Source organism: Pagrus pagrus (genome assembly GCF_965226575.1).
Source record: "Pagrus pagrus genome assembly, chromosome: 12".
Classification (NCBI taxonomy): Eukaryota; Metazoa; Chordata; class Actinopteri; order Spariformes; family Sparidae; genus Pagrus; species Pagrus pagrus.
In genome coordinates, this window is record NC_140196.1 from 14912141 (window position 1) to 14931730 (window position 19590).

The 19590-nt window shown below is 39.6% G+C and overlaps 1 protein-coding gene across 1 annotated transcript in view; it reads right to left on the reverse strand.

Annotated features, from left to right (window-relative positions):
• Positions 1 to 3058: 3058 nt before the first annotated feature.
• Positions 3059 to 19590, reverse strand: part of prkci (protein kinase C, iota) — a 33529-nt gene continuing 16997 nt past the window's right edge. The window contains exons 5-18 of the mRNA XM_084369696.1: positions 19369 to 19454; positions 18809 to 18946; positions 18628 to 18682; positions 16296 to 16351; positions 15175 to 15351; positions 12556 to 12653; positions 11406 to 11492; positions 11176 to 11311; positions 10950 to 11037; positions 9437 to 9562; positions 8935 to 9014; positions 8522 to 8611; positions 4916 to 5031; positions 3059 to 4821 (exon numbers count right to left, since the gene is read on the reverse strand). Coding sequence (XP_084225822.1) covers positions 4734 to 4821; positions 4916 to 5031; positions 8522 to 8611; positions 8935 to 9014; positions 9437 to 9562; positions 10950 to 11037; positions 11176 to 11311; positions 11406 to 11492; positions 12556 to 12653; positions 15175 to 15351; positions 16296 to 16351; positions 18628 to 18682; positions 18809 to 18946; positions 19369 to 19454 — 1421 coding nt within the window. The 3' untranslated portion in view covers positions 3059 to 4733. The remainder of the gene's footprint in view (positions 4822 to 4915; positions 5032 to 8521; positions 8612 to 8934; positions 9015 to 9436; positions 9563 to 10949; positions 11038 to 11175; positions 11312 to 11405; positions 11493 to 12555; positions 12654 to 15174; positions 15352 to 16295; positions 16352 to 18627; positions 18683 to 18808; positions 18947 to 19368; positions 19455 to 19590) is intronic.

The following is a 19590-nucleotide window of genomic DNA, read 5'->3' on the forward strand; positions in this document are numbered from 1 at the left end:
ATTTTGTTTTTATCAGAACCCTTTTCATCTATTTAATCTAGATTTTTTACTGTAGTTATTATTATTATTATTATTATATTACACTCTATTTTATTAACTTTTCTAAATAAACTCTTTCATGCAATATTTCATTCTATCTTTTATTTTATTGCTTGTTTTTATCTTTAATTCTTTATCTTTTTATTAATATTCCATGTTTTTTCAGTCACTTGCAAAGCACTATGAATTGCATTTTGATTTGTTTGAAAGGTGCTATATAAATAAAGATTATTTATTTATATATTTCAGGTTGTGAAACTGTCACAAAATTGAATCTGCAGGATTGACTTTGGTTGAGTTTAGGGAAAGATGGTGATGTACACAAAAAGATTAAAGCTCTTTACCATTTCACAGACTGCTGTAATGCTGGGCTGACAAATGTTACGTGAAGAGTGTATGTTTTAAGATAGAGCTGAAAGAAATCTGTCCTTGTATACACCTGTAGTCAGCGCAAAAGAAGACAAAAGAACAAAAAAACAGCATCGACATCAAGCAGGGGATTTCCAAATGCTGCTATGTGACATTTAACACAACATCACGCTAACCTGCAGCTTTTATACCTGGAACTGTGATTGTTAATTCAAGATCTTTGTTCTTAAAGCTTTTATTTCATTTCTGTTATCACTTTAAGCTCCTAAAATGAGATCTTTCTCATATAAATCTCACTGGTTAACGTTTCATATTCAAACAAGTGTTGTAATCAATGTCCAACAGATGTTCCTCCATTTCTCTACTTGTACGCACTGTTCATTTCTATACAGTATGTAGGTGTTTCTGAAGTCACGGTCATGAAGCATCATCTCAAGTGTCTGCTATTGAAAGAAATGCTTTTATAACTCAAGATGCCTCCACTATGTCATTACAATCAGTGAGAAAGCACAGACCGACTTGAAGCTTACGAGGAAGGTGGTACAAGTGCATTTAAGTACAGAATCACAACACCTCATTATTTCACCATTACAGTCAAGAGCACTGGTATATGTGGTGTGATCGCGTGCACCCTAGATTGTAGTGTGGGTTTTGCTAAAGGGTTGCGTTTAGCACCAAGTATGATTCTTCTGCGTCTTAATTAATCCCTTCAGGGACGGAATAAAACACCCAACAAGATAAGAGCAATTAAAACAGGATGTTTTTCAGATCCTCCTTCGGTTTACATCATTAATTATACAAGGTTAGTGTTCCCTGTGTCTTCCACAAGGTGATGTGGAGCCACAGTGCCTGGGGAGGCGTACCCTCATTCTCCACCGGAGAGGGCACAGGAACAATGTCAAACACACCATCATGGGAGTACAGAATTATGCAAAGGCATTTATACTCGTCCTGCGCACGATGATGCTGTATTTGTCTCTTGCAGTCGTACAAGGGGGGTAATTTTCCACGAAATCTGGTTCAATTGAAACAATATATAACGGTTAAGTGGAGCGGGGTGTGAATTAAGCCTCACACAATGGGCTTCCATCCACCATTGTGCACCTTATTGCAGCACACAAATCAATTTGTTTTATTATTTCTGACACATCATCATCTCCACAACCCTTTCTTTGTCACCTCTCAGCGGTCAGCAGCGTGCGAGGGCAGAGGGGAGACCAATGGTGTCAATGACCTTTTGACCTCTCGGGACGCCGAGGGCCTCCTAAAAGCCAGCCGGGAGTCACATGACCAGCGGAGACGCAGCCAGCTGGAGTGGAAAAGCTGAAGCTTAACGACTCAAGCCTAATTCCCTTCGCTCCAGACGACCATGTGGGTCTGAGAGAGCTCAGGTCTGTCTCAGCTGTTGAACTGTCAAAGCCTGAAGGTACGAGTTTGTCCAGACAGGAATGTGTGTGCACGATCTCAACAGTGTACCATGTTCAGATCCACTTACAGGTGTTTTCAATAAGACAGTGAATATGGACAAACATTACCTGCTCAGCATCAGCATGATAGCATCTCTTTTTATAGCACTCAAAACCTGGCGCCAACATTACCCACAATGCAACTTACTGTAGCTGCTGAGTGAATATATGAATTTTTGAAGGCAATTTATCAGATCACATATTGCTTCCTCTGGAGCCACAAAAAGCTTTATATGACTTTTTTTTACTCTGCAGTACCTCAAGACCTGTAAACTCACTTTATGTGTCAAATTGGTGGAGTAACCCTTCAACAGAACAAATTATTTTTGTTATAAAAACATGGCACCCCATTATTTTTCCTTCTTTGGCAAACAGGAAACACACTTAACAGAATCTCCACAACTAAGTTTCAGTTTTGTTCAAAGGTATCTTGTCTGTTTTCATTCATATCATTTCCATTCAGGTTTTTTTTGTCATTGTCTGCCCACAATAAATGGAAAATAACCACTTTCTCACCATAAAAAGTTGTTAGTCTTCATATCAGAGGAAGTCCAGAAAACTTAATTCAAGCCAAGGAAATCTAAATAGCATTAAAAAAAATTTGAGCACATTACTTTTTTAGGTCATATAGTCCTTTATTCCTGAACTGTAGGACTTTTAGATGAGCAATGTGCTCTTTTTGTTCTCAAAATACAAGCCTGTTTTGCGCCAACTGTAAATATATGGCTTTAAAGTACATTTAAAAGTCATGTAGCCCTTTGTTAACTGCTGTTCCTTGTATCCAGTATCTGTTTATATACCCATAAAAAGTTGCATAGTTCACCTTTAAACAGGCACGATTCGACATCACGCTTGCATAATGTGACAGGACTTGCAAGAGACAGATTACAATAGGAATCATTAAAAGTGGTCTCTCTAGAATGTAAAGGTTCGTAAACATCAGTCAGAACTTTATAATAAACAATTGCTTAATAAATGATTGTTAAATCATTTCACTGTTAACAGGCAATAGCTATTAACAAAACTTTAATTACCATTCATTAATAATGGTTATTATAGTGTTGCCTTATTTTCCTAAACAAACCTCCTCCGCTGCCCCAGCAGACTTTATACGGCATACTTATGTGTATAACTGACGGAGTGCCCCTTTAAATGAATGACAGACTCACACTGACACAAGCACATATTACCACAAGGAGAGAAATAAAATGTTTATTTTACCGTCTGTGTTTTTTTCTTTGCACACTAATAACAAAGTTCAGCAGAGTCCTCTGGGTGGTAAACACCCCCAAAACACAAGTACAACAAATAGTGTTTCCATTGGGTTCACCCGATAACATTTTGGAATCAATGTAGTGATAAAAAAATAATAAATCAAAATTAAAATGTGATTCACAAAAAGAGAAACAACAGTAACGCGTGTAACAGATGAACGTCTTCCTCCTCCGGTCACCACGTGAGCCCAAAACATTTTCCAAGTAGAGAGAAGCTTCGATCAGACGAGAGTCTGGAGGTTCATGCACCGTCACTTTTAGTGTCAGGGGGTGGAGAGCGGCTCTACAGAGCCTTCAGATGCTTTAAAGCAGTTATACAAAATATCTAATTCAGAAGATGAACAGTGGGTTCGACAGACACAGTTTACAGTTCTCAAGCCTGCCCTGTGTCACGACTTTGGACTTTTAACCGAGCTCTCGTCTTAACAATCACTTTTGATTTTAACAAAAGACATACATGGAATGGAGAAAGTACAAAAAAAGAGATCAGACCATACATTTCCAAAAGGCATAGTATTAAAAATTAGCAAAAACAAATCTGAATATATAAATTCTATGACGTAGGACAGCACATCTTCCTTACTGTACCTTCTTATTCGTACCAGCAAGACATTTTTCTGAAAAATGTTTGTTTGGTCCTGGTGTGAATGTTTGTTTCACGGAGGGTCTGCACAGCAATATGTAACCTCTGCTCCAGCGTTCAGGTATTATGTGCTTCTCTTCCAGCCCATTTCCCTGCATAGCGAGCTCTTTCATTCACAGTTTGAGAGTATTCACTCGTTACTAGTGTTGGTTGGATGCTTCTGTTTCCTTCATTCTGGGAGAAGGGACTCGAAGCAGACACCTTCTGTTTTCCAGATGTTGTGTGTTCATCTAAACAACAAAAGCCTGAACCATTTTGGTTCTGTTACTCAGGCTGGACATTAAACGCTCAGAACAACATATATATAATGACTGCTATGTTGTTAAATAAAAAAAAAAAGAGAAAAATATATAGATTTTTATCTTTTTGTTTTTTTAAAGGCTAGTGTTATGATTCTTCTTTGCTCTACAGAACGGATGTCGACACAAATTCAAAATGACTTTATGATGATTATGTTTTGTCAGACTGTGGCTTGAAGCTAAAAAGGCCTTGTCTAACTTTTATCCTCAATTGTAGATTCATATATATACAAATAAAATATGCATTGAAAGCACCCCACCAGCTGTAAGGAGAGGATGTTCAGTTTATGTGTCAGGGCGTCACCCCCTGTACAGCAACCTTGGAAGAACTTTGTAGCCTCTTATTGGCTACCGATAAAGAGGCCCCCGATGAGAAACTTGATATCAGTGCAGATTTACATGATATAAAAATAATTAAGAAAGAAGGTAGGCTTAAGGGCAAGTGGTTATAAATGGCTGAGTGTGAGACTGGTTTTGGCAAATAAGCGTTCTACTGTGCATGTGCGGCCCTCGAACAGAAGGTTGATGTCGTCAGGTTGTCTCGTAACCATGCAGCTTGAGGACACTGAGACGCCACGTAAAACACGTGCATGAGTGTGTGTGTGTGGGTGGTGTGTGTGAGCGAGTGCAGACGCTGCGTTGCTCACACACACTCCTCCGCCGACATCAGGAGTGGGTTGATATACTCGAAGCCTTCGAACTCAGACTGGTCGATTTTCTTCACGACATCACTACAATGAACAAAGGACAGTGTTATTATTTTTTTCAAATGTTTTTTTAAATATAAAAAAAATGAAAAAGAGGGGAAATAAAACGTGAACTCACTCATCATCAGGCGTGAGCTGGATGGGCTCGTTGGTGAACTGAGCGTCGAAGTTGTCCAGTCCAAATTCTCCTGAGATGTTGGGCTTGAATGGAGGGACCACCTGCTTCTGCTCCAGCTGCAACAACAGAAGAGGAATCAGCTTTATTCAACTTCACTGACAGCATTAATGTTTTGTAGAGCCAGACTGACACATCAGTTGGTCGATATTATTGGCCGATCATAGACACATCGGTATCAGCATTTAATTCCTAGTGACATTTTGACTGTTTCAGTGCACTGTTGTCATTTTAGACGCTGAAATGTATCGTTAAACCTTTACTACATATCTTTGTCACACCTGTTTGAAAGCCACATGTGAGCGACGATATATCGACATTGGAATTTTTTATTCACTAAATTCAGTATTGGCATCAGCCGCAAAAATATCGGTCGGGCTCTAGTATTTTTATAAGTGATTAATCATCATCTTTTTAAAATATTTTACAGGCTAAATGATTAATTGAGAAAATAATTTACAGATTAATTAATAATGGAAATAAATTAGTTGTAGCCCTTGAGTGATAGTAATATAGTGAACTTTATTCAGGTTCATGTGTCAATGACACGAGCATTATGACACTAAAATCTTTCTTTGGCCGTCTCATCATAGATTTCTATTCTGTTTCCTGAAACAAAAAGCTGAGTGACCAACACAAACTCCTTTAAGAAAAAAAGAAAGAAGCCGCAGTCATTAAAACAGCAACTAAAACTACTTCATCTACTTCTGAATACTAATACTAATCAGAGTGTGGATCTTACTCAGTGCTTCATCTGCCTCTAAACACTACACCCTGTGAGCTCAACACTGCTCCCCCTGCAGGCCGTGTGGAGCACAGCAGGTCAAACTTTCAGGTTAGTGTCGGGTGAGGGAGAGGTGTGGGGGGTGAGGGTGTGGGAGGGGTGAGGGTGTGGGAGGGATGTAAGCTGATCCCTCCAGACACTCTGACCGACTGCTGGGTCTCTGCTCCAGACCAAACAGGGAAAAAGAGGTCATGCTGATCCCTGGCGAGCTGCCCTGTCTGTCTGTCACGTCATCCACCAGTGCAAGTCTGTCTATCCACTTGTTAAGGTCATGTCGGTCAGTCTGTCTGTCTGAGGAGTTGACATGTGCCTGATCATTTACACGTGTACAGTGCAGAGTTTCAGAAGTTCCCTCCCTTTACTTTAAAGACTTTTGACAAAATCTTGATATGAAGCTGTTTTGATTTGAAATTGAACCATAAAGCTTAGCGTGCGACTGAGTTAATAAAAACATAACAATAAAAGATGACAGCATGTACTTTAGTAAATCTTATAAAATGTGCTGCTTCTCTGTGTTATATATGATTGTAAATTACATAATGTTTGTGTTTTGGACAGTAGACTGATAGAAAAAGAAATTTGCAGAGTTTACAGTACATTTTCGCCATTTTTCTGACATTTTGTTTAATCAAAAAAATCTACAGATGAATCAGTAAGGGAAATTATTATTATTCCAAAAACACAACACCAAGATAAGTCTGTTCGCGAGTGCGTTGTGAGGTCATAAAAAATACTGAGAAAAACTGTGAGACATTAGTTTCATTTTACAGTTCTGGTATCTGTCATAAAACAGTAATGTCATTCACTCTCAAATTACAACGTCTACTCATCGCTGAAACCGAGAACAGGAAGCTTCATAAATAACCCCACTGTATTTTTAGTCCTAGTTTAACTTTCAGTAAGATTCCTTTCAGTGATTCTGTAATGCTTCATATACTGAAGTCAAGCCAGCTTTATTTATAGGGTTTTACAATCTGTACAGAATAGCGGTTGTAAATACAGGCCCATATGTTCGCTTCCAACACCCTGCTCCACATTCATAATCACACTCGCAGTTTTAAAGCATCGACAATATAAGTGGATTACACTTAAACACAAGTCACAGCCAAAGGCAAGAAAACACTCAAACATATGCAATTTCCAATTCCACCGATCAAGGCTACAAACCGCAACACCAACCTCTTCACTTAAGCTTGGTGTAGTCCAATATCTCACAAGGAGAGCAGGTGTGAATCTTCACTGGCCTCACCATTCAATTATAATTCGCTTGTCGATTTAATGTGTCACATCCTCAATTTCCTGAATTACTGCACATGGCTACAAGCAGTCAATTAATACAAGCCGTCAGATAAATCTATACTCCATTTTTATGAGAAAGTCCTCTTCAAAAATCAGACTACAACAGTCTACCGTATAAAAAGCTCCATCTATTCAATACTAGTATCAGTGTAACAAACAAACGCGACTTTTCTGCACACACGTCTCGATGGCAAACTTGACAGCCCCTCCTCAATTCATAGCTGATTAGCTGGACTCACACGGCTGACGTGGCTCCTCAAAATTGTTGTGTTACCAAAGTATTTAATATTTGTGAGGTAGATTTTACACACTGTGTAATAGAGTTCAGCGCCGCCCTCATTTTTCTGTCCGAACCTGACCAAGTCCAAGAGAGTAGTAACTGAGCCCGACGCAGTAAATGTAAGCTGAAGCACTGAGCCGGTCATGCAGTTGCCATGGCTACAGTTTGCCTGTTTACCCTGATTGCAGACATGTACAGTGTAGGTGAGCGTGAAAAGGCATTGTTCTATAGTATAAATAACACTACATTATGTTTAAAAGAACGCAAAAGCACCATGTGAACTGACATGACCAAACCCGAATAACTGATAAAAACACAACTCATCTCCCTGTCATTCTTTTGTTTGAAATCTACAGTATTTACACACATCCGATTCATTTTTATTGTGGGCAAGCCGAGCTTTCAGCTACAGCGACAGGCTTGGTATTTTGAAATCACTGGATAGATGCCAGCTTCAACTTGTTGCAATTTAAAATAAAATGAGGAAGGACAGGCTCTCCAAGTCACTCATGAGGATTTTCACAATCATCCCAATAATGGAAATTCACTAAGACCAACTTACTTTGATATTTTTTTTTTTATCCTATCCACAATAATATCTGAGATCCTGGCAGCCCAGCTTGGAATCAAGAAATGTCCACACCTCAGACAAGGAAGTCAGAACAAAACAGTTCCTTAACAATAAAGCCAAGATTAGATTTATTAAAGACTTCTTCATGACAATGAATTGTTGTTTGTTTCATAATCTGATGGCTCAAGACCTCTCTGTCAGACAAATGAAGAGGCATCATACATCCAGACATCAATTTCCTTTCCATCTTTGCCTCCCATCTCGGTCTGTCTATTTCTGCTGCTGTCAGTCTCCTGCCTGCTTTCCACAAGGACACGACTCATCCCATCTCTAATAACCCTCTGCTCTGACAGAGCTTCTATGCCTGCAGGGCAGAAGAGAGGATGACCCCGTGCACTTCAATTTGACCTTCTGCTGTCTAGTAGCAGCTTTCTGGTTTTCCTTCTCCGCAAGATCAATATATGGATTGATTTTGACCTATTTGGCAACCGGCATGCACTGATTTCCTTCATTTGAGATCATGACGAAAATCGTGATTAAGTCGACCAAGGGCATAAGAAAAGTAGAAGAGAGAGAGACCTGGAAACACGGAGAGAATTAAAGTGAATGACTCACAAGGTCCCAGTCGACGTTTCGGAAGAACGGATGGCCCATGATGTCGGCAAAGCCTGTCTGAGGGTGGCAGCCTAGACGCTCCTTCGGATCCTGTGGGAGATCAGTGTGAAAGTAGGGCGAGAGACAGTGGGAGACGATGAGGGAGAAATGAGACAAAAAGTCAGACGGCATGGCAAGAGAGGTGAGGAAGGAGAGAATTTGCAAGAAACGTGTAAAAGAGGAGCGGATTTGGGTGATGGGTAAAGTAAAAATGTAACAGGGGTAGGTGAAAAGGTGTGAGAGTCAAATTGAGACACAGAGAGGGAAAGAAGAAGACAGTGAGAGATGGCAGCTGACGCTAAGGCCATAATAATGTCATTCTCAGGGGCCGGCAGGAGCCAACACGGTTTAATGCCTGTCTGACCCCTTCTTACCTTGTTGAGGAATCCCTTGAGGACGCTGGCGGCTTTGACTGACAACGAGCGGGGAATTCGGATCTGTTTTTCCAATATGACTGCGGAAGGTGAGAGGAAAAGGGGAGAGGAAGAAAAAGGGTGAGACAGACAGTCCCTTAAGGCTGAAATGACAGAGGATGGTGCTGACACTGCTGCAGTTATGAGTTCAGAAGGCTTTCAAATCAAGTGTCAATGGCTTTTGATAAAAGTGTCTTGAAATATGACTTTGACAAGCCCTAACATTTTATTTCCCCACGATCCAACACTTTTTCTGGCAGTATATAAAATGCTGGCGCATTTTGAAACCGTATTTACAGACAAAAACACACATGCATTCACACGTTTCCCTGTAACAGATGGAACGTGCCTGGTGGCCATTAGAAAGGTGTCATCACAGAGGTGTTGCATGCCTCCACTGTGCTGATTTTTCCTCTAGTTATAAACCTCAGTGTGTGTGTTAGCGTGTGTTGGTGTGTGTTACCTTGGAAGAGGTAGTCTTCTGTGTTCTGGTCTGGGTTGTCCGAGCTCCCGACAATGTCGAAGGGCGACCGGCCCGCCATCATCTCGAACATCAGCACGCCCAGCGCCCACCAGTCCACACTGAACCCTGAAGACAAACACATACACACACTCCGTATGTTACAAAATCATATTTCTGACAAGAAGGCAGCAGAGCTGGAGGAAGGATCAATTAAAACATTGTCCTGAAGATAACATTCAATCTAATTAGTAGAGCAACCGACACAAGGTGTTCAAGAACCTTAATCACAATGTTTTTGCATGTTTAAGCAAGTGTTGCCAGAATATTAGAATTTCTTACTATAATACAATCCCTTCAAATATTGATGTTTAATACCATGTTCTTTACAGAGCTAATAATAATAATAATGATAATAATGATAATAATAATAAACTTTATTTACATAGCACCTTTAAAACAGAGCTTACAAAGTGCTTACAAAAAAGCTAAAGCAGGAAACTCAGGACAACAAAATTATATATACATATATATAATATAAATACAGAGTAAACACTCAACAGTCAAGCCAAACACAAGAAAGCCTAGTCTAAGGTGAGTTAAAACGAGAAGGCCGAAAATGTAAAAACTCAGTTGCGGCGGCTCTGCGCTTGCCATCTTTATTGAGCTTTCAATGTGAGCTGACTGGAGCAAATGAGACAGGTAACGAGAAGCAGAGAAAGTGATAAAGCACAGCTGGTACCGGTGTATCGATACTGCATATAATGAGTAATGAAACCGTTTCAAATATTCAGTAAATCAATATTTTTGACAACACTAGTTGAAGCACAATTCTCAGTGACACATTTACCTGAACGTACTGCTTACAACTGCAGAAAAAATCCCAGTATTTCACAGTTACTACGGCAACCACTCCTTCCATGAGAGCATCATACCAGTGTTTTTGCATACTTTGACCCCTTACTTACTTTATTGCTGGGGCTTAACTATAGTATACTGATATATACACAGTAATATTTTGAAACTCTTCCATCTTTTTCACTAGATATGGGCAGCAATTGCAAGATAGATCAAAAAAACACACAGGGATGAGGAGTTCAACAGCATTTTGTCAAATTCAATTCCAGCATTGAATCCATTTTATCGCATCAAGTTTACCTTTCAACATTTGCAGGTAACTTAAGGATACAATAAGTTCAGTTTTTAGTTTATTTGTATTTACGTGTTATGCCAAACATCTGGCCCATTCCACATGGGATTACAAGACACCACCATATTACAAAACATACACTTAACATTAATACATATAAGAGCAGAAATAAATACATTTCCACATTATAAAGTGCCATATTCTTTTAAAAGCATTTGAAACAATAGGTTTCAAATTAACTGTACGCTGAAAACAACTGTACCACTGTAGCATCCATAATCATTACATTGCATAATGCCTCATATTGTATCGCAGATCAGAAGGGGAAAGCATTTCTGATAAGTGCTTGTGTGTTGTAACTCTCACCGTAATCCTCTCCTCGCAGTATTTCGGGGGCGATGTAATTGGGGGTACCGCAGAAAGTGCTCGTTGTGTCTCCTGGTCTCAAGCCCTCCTGCAAAAATGAAATGATCATCAGCTCTGAGGTCATCTCAGACAGCTGTAAACCGACACTCATGCAGCTCTAAAGCAGCTTTTATCCAAAGTGCATTGTGGTATCAGCCTTTCATACACAGCAAACTGCAAACCACACCTTGCACATGCCGTAGTCTGTAAGTTTGATGTGTCCCTCAGAGTCCAGCAGCACGTTGTCCAGTTTCAGATCTCTGTAGATGATTCCCCGCTCGTGGAGGTAGTTGAGCGCCAGACTGATTTCTGCTGAATAGAATCTGAAAGAGAGAGTCAGGTGTATTCAAAGTCACACTACAAAATGAAACTGAATTAATCTTATTCACTTTAATGAGACAGAGAGCTTGACTCTACCTGGCATGTTCTTCTGGGAGTTTCCTTTGTCTCTGCATGTGGAACATGAGATCTCCACCGTTCACATATTCAATAACAAAGAACAGTCTGTAAAAAGAAGCAAATGTTATATAGTTTATTTTTTAAACTTGAACACATAATTTAAAGGACCAAAAAATCTATGTTGTCAATTTGCTTCTTACAACGGCAAATTAACAATATTCTTCCAAAGTTAGAACAGATGTGGTTTCATGTGAGATTTCAATTTTATTCTACAAATGTAATATATACCTTTTAAAACATACATATAACCACACCTACACATCTGCCTGGATGGAGACAAAATGTCAACAATCTCCGATGAGATTTTTAAAACGTGTAAATAGATTTTAGAGAGCACTTGGTAGAGTATCTAACTCCCTTAAGCTTGATACAATTAGGTACTTCCTTGATCCACATTTAAATATTTTGTGTTTTTTTGTTTTAAAGATGGAAAAGTGCAATGTCACGTACTTTCATGCACCAATCAGAATTAGAATCAAAATGTTATGATGTTTAGGATTGTTCGCCTGTGTTTCTAATCCAATGTCATTCAAATCTGAACAAAACAAACCAACCAAAAAATGTTAAACTCTTTAGTATTTCTTGAATTTTAACGTTGATTGTTACTTGTTTAGTCATGAATGTGTAAAGATACTAAGAAGTACCTAAGATTTGAAAGCACTTTTTTAGAAGCTTTAATCTTTAATCATCTTTTCGTATAAGCCTGATGACTTCTTGACCTCTCCTGACACGTTATGTCTTAGTTTTTTAATCATCTGATTTTATCTAACCTTATGTGTGTGCAAATAAAGTACAGTTCTTGTGCTTAACTTGAGCATTTCCATTTTCTGATATTTTAAACTTCTACTCCACCATATTTTGAAGGAAAACTACATTTAGTTGGTAGCATTAGTTATTAATTACTTTACAGATTCAGATTATTAATACTTTATTATTATGCACTAGGCTGAAGTAGCACATTTTGTAAGTAAGTAATTTATTGGATCAGCAATCGATGCATTTTCAATTATTTTAAAAGACATCAAAATCTGATTACTTTTTTAAATTCTTGCAGGCTTTCTAATGCCTTGAAGAAACTGTGTGACTCATACAAGAGAGACGCTCTCACCTGCTTTCTGTCTGGAAACAGGAGTGGAGGCCGACCAGGAAGGGGTGATTAGAGGCCTGCTCGAATACGTGCTTTTCTGTTTGGACCCAATCAATGTCCTGGAAGAGAAACACAAAGAACGCACCCAAAAGTACATCAGAGATCATTCTGACATAGTACCCTTGAACTTATACAAGCTGAATAAGCAAAGTGCTTGATCGACCATCCTCAAAGATAGAGGCCTGCTCATGTGCGTGGCGGGCAGCAGCCGGAGAAAAGGGCTGAGCCAGTAGAAGCGGGCTGGTCTCTATCGATGGCTCGGTGATAATATGTGTGGACACGGATGCTGCTCACGCTGGCAGGGCAGGGACAGCACAACACTTCACCATTGATTGAAAGGCACTTGTCAATTTGTCAATCACGCTAAGTGCGTCTAATCAAGGCTAACTACTCCTATTGCCTCTGGCTGTGTTGCTACATGTGTACGTCGAGATCAATTTTTGATGACATGATGGTTTATCTACACCTTCTTAGGAAGACTGATGGCTGCAATGAGGTTTGTCAGCGTAACTCAAAGTCTCCTCGACAAGATACACAAGATGGATGTTCAATCACATGAGACAAACACTTACTGTGCTATGAATAACAGCTCTCATTGACTGAGCTAATTGTATTAATTATGCATGGCAGTGACAGAAGACTGACGAGTTCACTTTTAACTAACCTTCTCACATCTCAATAGATGGGGATGTTGTGTTATTGTCACACTGTACAGACTTAAAGAACGGTTCTGCTCTTGAGATCTTGTACATTTTTCCTTCTTAAGTAGATATCTAACCAATTTTCAAGTTATGATGTATTAAGCTGCTATTAACAAATAAGCAAATCTAAAGCTGAAGCAATTAGTCAATTAATTTGTCAGTTAATCAACATTAACAAATATTCTGATAAGTGATAAGAAACCACAACAATTATTCTCTGTTTCCAGCCTCTTCAATGTGAGGATTTTCGTTTGTATGATTGCTGTTTGAATAACTTTGGGTTTAGGACTGTTGATCGGACAAAACGTGACATCTGAGTATGTCCCTTGGGCATTTGGAAACAGAGATGGGATTTCTCCACAATTTTTCTAACAATTTATAGCATAAACAATTCAACAGCTGATAAAATAAGCGACTGATTAATCAAATAATTGTTAGTAGCAGCTTTAGAAACACCCTCATCATTATATATGCCTAAACTGCAGCAAGAGCAGTGGTTCAAATAATATTTTTGTGTATCATTATGCAAATAAAACCTCAGCATGACATAGAAAAGACCTCTGGGCTGATTTTTGTCTTTGATGTTGAGGATATTAATGCTAATTTCCCTCTTTAACACACCTTCAAACTGCATATATAGATAGAAAGAAAGCATACATGGTATGGTAAAGAAAAGTTTCTTTTTATGGAGTTAAAACATAACTAAGGAAGGGTTTTGATAGCATTTAATCTTTGTAAATGTCCAGTTCAGAATCCTCTCATTGATCATGTTTAGGTTTGTGTGGAATTAAGACATCTTTTGTCTTTGTGTTGTTTTTGTTGTCCTCAGTATCATACCTTAAACCATGGAGGTTCTGCAGTAATACAAGGCTGTTGGGCTTTCACCACATATTTGGTCACTGCTCTGTGACATTCATTAATTCTGTCCTGACTCATTTTTCCTTTCGCTGCAAGGGAAAACAGTGTTTGCTCCTCACTGGGGGCTCTGCTACTGCTGCACAAGTCGCAGAAGCTAAAGTAAAAGACAGTGGAACTAATATTCTCAGCAAATATCAACTTGCATGCGCAATGTATTTAATTTCATTTAATTAACTGAGGCAATCGTAGTGCTGCTTTAGCAAGATGGAAGGTAGATAAATATTTACACATGGGACTTGTCAGTCATCTCCTGCAAATAATGCATGTCACAGCTGTTGACTTTGCTAAAATGTAGCGACACTTTGGAGCAGTTAAGTCATAATGAATCCAACCCTGGTTCCAAAAAGTTGGGACGCTGTGTAAAAAATAAATAAAGACAGAATGCAATTATTTGCAAACTAACTGTGTTTACCGACGAGAATTTAATTTAATTTCTTTTGTTGCTCCTGTCCTAACTTGTTTGAAACGTGCTGCTGGCATCAAATTCACAATAAACATATATTGGAGTTGATGAGGTAAAACATTACATATTACAATCTTTGAACTGTTTTAAATTGAGTATGTGTCAAAAAGGATTAGCAAATTATCACATTCTGTTTTATTTAAGTGTCCCAACTTTTTGGAATTTGGGTTGTAAGTTAAGTTGATCTGCCATGTTGAGTCAGTCAGTCTTGTTAGCACGTGTTTGTATACGTCACCAGTTTTTGTTTCTTTGTAGACGCCTGTAGTGTCAGAAAGAGGCACAAGAGACAATCTAAGAGAGATTGTGAATGAGAGATTCGATCAGGGATTCTTTGGCCGTGGAGCTCAACGGATTTGGGTTTCTTACCCACATTGGAACAGGCTTTCAGAACCAATCCCTAATTATAACTCCATAAAAAGTCACCATGTCACTTTAATCAAAAGCTAGTAACTCTACAATTTTGCACAACTTTGATGATCACAAATCCGTGTTGTTTACCTCATCGTCATTGACCAGCTCCTTCTTCACCACCTTCATGGCGTAGATGCGCTCTGTCTTTTTCAGCTGCACCAGCAGCACCTTGGCGTAGCTGCCTCTGCCGATCACCCTCAGCAGGTCGAAGTCTGCCAGGCCGAGGCTGGAAGGCGATTTCCCCGTGTCCCTACTGCTCCGCGCCTGGGGGGTAGTAAACACAGAGTGAGAGGGCAAGCATGAGAGACCATCGGACAAAGACGTAATGTGATGAACATGAAGTTAACTCTCAGAGAATTTTTCAGGCAACACTTCAGCCTTTCTCAAGATTTCTCAACCGATTTTTAATGAACTATTGATATAGCTGGGGATTTAGTTTGTGCAAGATGGGGATTTCCCTTTGGGTGGGTTTATAAATGAAGTTTAAACCAGCACCAGTTTTATTTACATTAAATCTTGGTAATGACTTTCTTGTCTGTATTAAATATAATCACATTGCCTCCATTAGATGAAGCGCTTGCTGTATTAGTACGACTCCTTGGTAAACCTGACTACACCTTCACCATTTCCTCACCCATCTTCCTCTCTCGTCTCTCCTGTAATCAGTTCTGTAGTGAACCATTCCCTCTACCTATCCATCTAACCTCCCTTCACGTAACAACCCCTGTCCCCAGAGTCAGACATGGAACTGTGGATAAGATCATCTGGCTTGCCCTCTTTTATCTCAGTCTATCTGTGTCCAACTCGATCCATTCTTTTCCCACCTTCAGCTCTCCAACAACCCCCCTCCAACCCCAAACTACATCCCTGGCCATTAATCAGTCTTGGGTGTTAAAAGGTTACTTTATTAGCTCCACCAAAGGAAATCAATACCCACAGCACTGCAAGGGTGCCTACGTCTGCACGCTCTCTATATCACACAAGCACAGCAGGAGGAAGAAGGATCACCCAGATGAACAGTCTGGCAAAATATGCCAGGAAAAAAAAATCCTGTTTCCAATAACAGGTGATCTAATTCTTTCTCACACAAACTGCACCGATTTGTCTCTCAAAATATAGATATAAACACACACATTTCAATCTATTCATCACAGATTGACAGACTATGAGTCACACATCAACAGTGTTTCAAAAGATTTCTCTCTCACCTCTTTCTCCTCTCCATCGTAAGGCAAGCTTTCTCTGGAGTCTTTATTCTGGGGGCCTGAGAGAGAGAGGAGGAAAGTGACAGACAGACAGAAGGAGAGGGGGAGGCAGGAGAGGAAGAAAAAAAAAAATAGGACCGATGAGACAAGAAGGAGGAAAAAGTAGGTGAGAGACAGTCACACGCTTTGTTCACAGCCCTGCAGTGTTGGAGTAATTTCTCTCTCTGCTCAGTGAGAAAAGAAAATACCCTTTTGTGGCTTTAACAATACAGCAAAACCAGAATATTCAAAATGAGATGTTTAAAGTAACTCTGCTTTTTACATACATGTAGAGAACATGTCACCAATTCATCACATTCAAGATGCTCTTCAAAACAGAATTTAACAAAGATATCTGTATCCACAGCGCTTTCAAGCCGGGAATACTGTGTCATTATTCTGCCTCACCGTCTGTATAAAAGTTACAGAGGCGGAATGGGGGGTCAGTTTCATTCTGCCTCTGATCCGCCAGCGGAGGCGGAGCCGCCTTCAGAGGTGGGACGACCTCTATGTCAAAGTGTAAGTGGCAGTGTGGGACAGGGCTGTGACGGTCTGATACTACTAAACAAATACCTGGATATTGCTAAAAAAAAGAAAGAAGTTCAAAATAAAAGAGAGATATCCCCCACTTTAACTGACTAAACCAACGTTACTAGACCACAACAGTAATGTGGTAGCAGGTAGTGTCTCTGGCAACTTAAATGAGGAAAAATATGCCAAATTCATATTTGGAAAAGTCGCTGTCATCCTGTCTGTCCTCCCGAATCTTCGTCACACTTCCGCCCGGAAAACAGTGTCCGTCCCCAGCAGCGAGAGCCAGGCAGGTCCCGCCATTTACTGGCGCTGATTATGTGACATGATTTCGAGCAAAAACTTACACTCACAATGTCTTTGTCACATTTCACTATTGTGTTGTGGTAGTTACTGTCTTTAGCAATTTATTAAGAGAAAAAAATCACCTAATTTAATGAGGAAGAGTCGAAGCGACCCGGTCCGCCCTCCCACGAGTCTTCGATGACCCCCCACAAGTTATGATGTGTACCGTTGCGCCTCTATTGGTTCCTTTTTGATTCAGTGTAAATAAAACAAAGGTGGCGTCAAGGCGAGCCTTTGTTTCGGGACTATTGTGGAATCTCTGTCTGAAAAGTGCCAATGTGTCAATTAATCGATCAGTCAATTGAAAGAAAATGAGTTGCCAACTGTTTTGATAATCATTTTAACAATTTAAGACATTTTTTAAAGAAAAAATGTCAAACTTTTGCTGTTCCCACCTTCTTAAAAGTAAGAATTTGCTGAATTTCTTGTCATGTATGAAAATAAATAAAGAATCATTTGGTTTTGGACAAAAGAAGCAATTTAAAAGACGTCACTTTGGGCTCAAAGAAATTATGATGGGCATTTTTCATGTTTTTCTTTACATTTTATAGACTCAATGATTAATTAACCATTCAGCAGATTAAACCCTATTTTCCATGATTGCACCCCAGACTTTCTGAGGTGGCCTATGAGTATTTATAGTAGAGGGCGTTTCAACCATCCTAAGCTCTCCCTCTCTTACCAGTCAGCCTCTCGACCACCTGACCGGACTTAAGTCTGGTGCTGTATGTAAACCCCAAATGCAGCCGACCGACTTGTAGTCTGGGTGGTCACTGCTGTGTTAATGTCAACAGGAAACATGGGTAGAGAGAGAGGGGTGTGACATGCAACAAAGGTCCTCCACTTGAATCAACCCAGGAACGCTGCAGTTATTTGATATGTGTTTTAACCACTAGGCTATCACAATCCCCTGATTTAGCCTTTTTGCAAAAATAAAATAGATGTTTTTAAAGATTTACATCTTCCAAACAAATGAAGTTTCTCAGGGGGCGTTAGAGCCACACACAAACTGGGGAAGTGTTGGGAGACCAGCTAACGCACTGTTGGGTTTTGGTCTTTTTATGGGATTTGTTGACAATAACAAAAATAAGACAGCAGCAGCCTCATCTTTTAGGAGCAGTGGTGTAAAGCTGCAGGCAATGAGTCAGTTTAAATCCGAGATCCAGTTTAAAAGAGATTCGAAAGTGAGAGAGCAAAATGGGAGAAAAAGTAAAAACTTGCACTGATGTTTCAAACACACATAAATTAACATAACCCTGTAATCTCAAGAACAGTGTTATGATCTTTATCTTAATTTATGAGCTTCTAAACCAAAACTATTTCATTTTTTTGAAAGTGAGGAGCTCAGTGTTTCTGACTTCTGAGTGCCATTTGTAAATGCTTTAAGAAGTGTGTGTACACGTGAGGATGTGTGTGTTACCTGGCTGTTCAGTTGGGTCTAATGGACTTGATGGTTGTCCAGGCATCATTGATTCCTACACAACAACAGTCATCATTAAGTATAATCACAGAAAAAAGACAATCTTTAGACTATATGTATGAGTCATGGATGGTAACAATCCACTTTATGCCATCGAGCTAATGAGTATGACATTAGTCACCTGGATCATTGGTCTGCCACACTCCACTGTGACCAGTTTATGGCACTTCTTGTGCACCAGCAGTTTGCAGTTGATGCATTTGTAGCCTTGTCTTCCCAGACCCCAGATACGGTCTGCACAGATGGCACAGTGGGCTCGCTGCTCAGGAAGGCAGACGGAGAGAAATCATCATCACAAACAAGCACAGATTATATTCCAGGGGACGACAGAGACATGGTGATGGCTTCTGAAACATGTAGCTCTGCTGGACAGGAATCAAATTGTAGCAGAGCCATCGCTCTGTGTCACCGCCATCCCTCTTACTTCATCAATCAATACAAAGACAAATTACTTTGGCCCAGTGGACGTCTCATTCTCCTTTAAATACACATCCAGTAACTACGCTTTGAAATGTGCATTGTGTTTATGTTTTACTTGTAAAACAGCAGATATTTCCCCCATTATAATAACTCAACAATGTTAATGTAAAGCACATGAAATACACAATATTAAATATAAAGTAGAGAAGTATGAGTGAAGAGCCTTTGGGTGCAGAATACTGAGACAGTGTCATGTCTTACCCTGTTGAATCTCTTGGCCTGAAAGGCGTGACCACTGGCATAGTAAAGCTTCCTCCAGCGCCGTGCTCCACGCCGATATATAGACTCTGTGAAAAGAGGAAAATTAGGGCTTCTGCTTTACATTTGTATGCATGTCTAGAAGTGTATAGGAAATCAGACCACTTTGATATATAAGTAAACCACATTAGGTGACAATTTAATTGTCTTGTTGCAAAGTTAAAG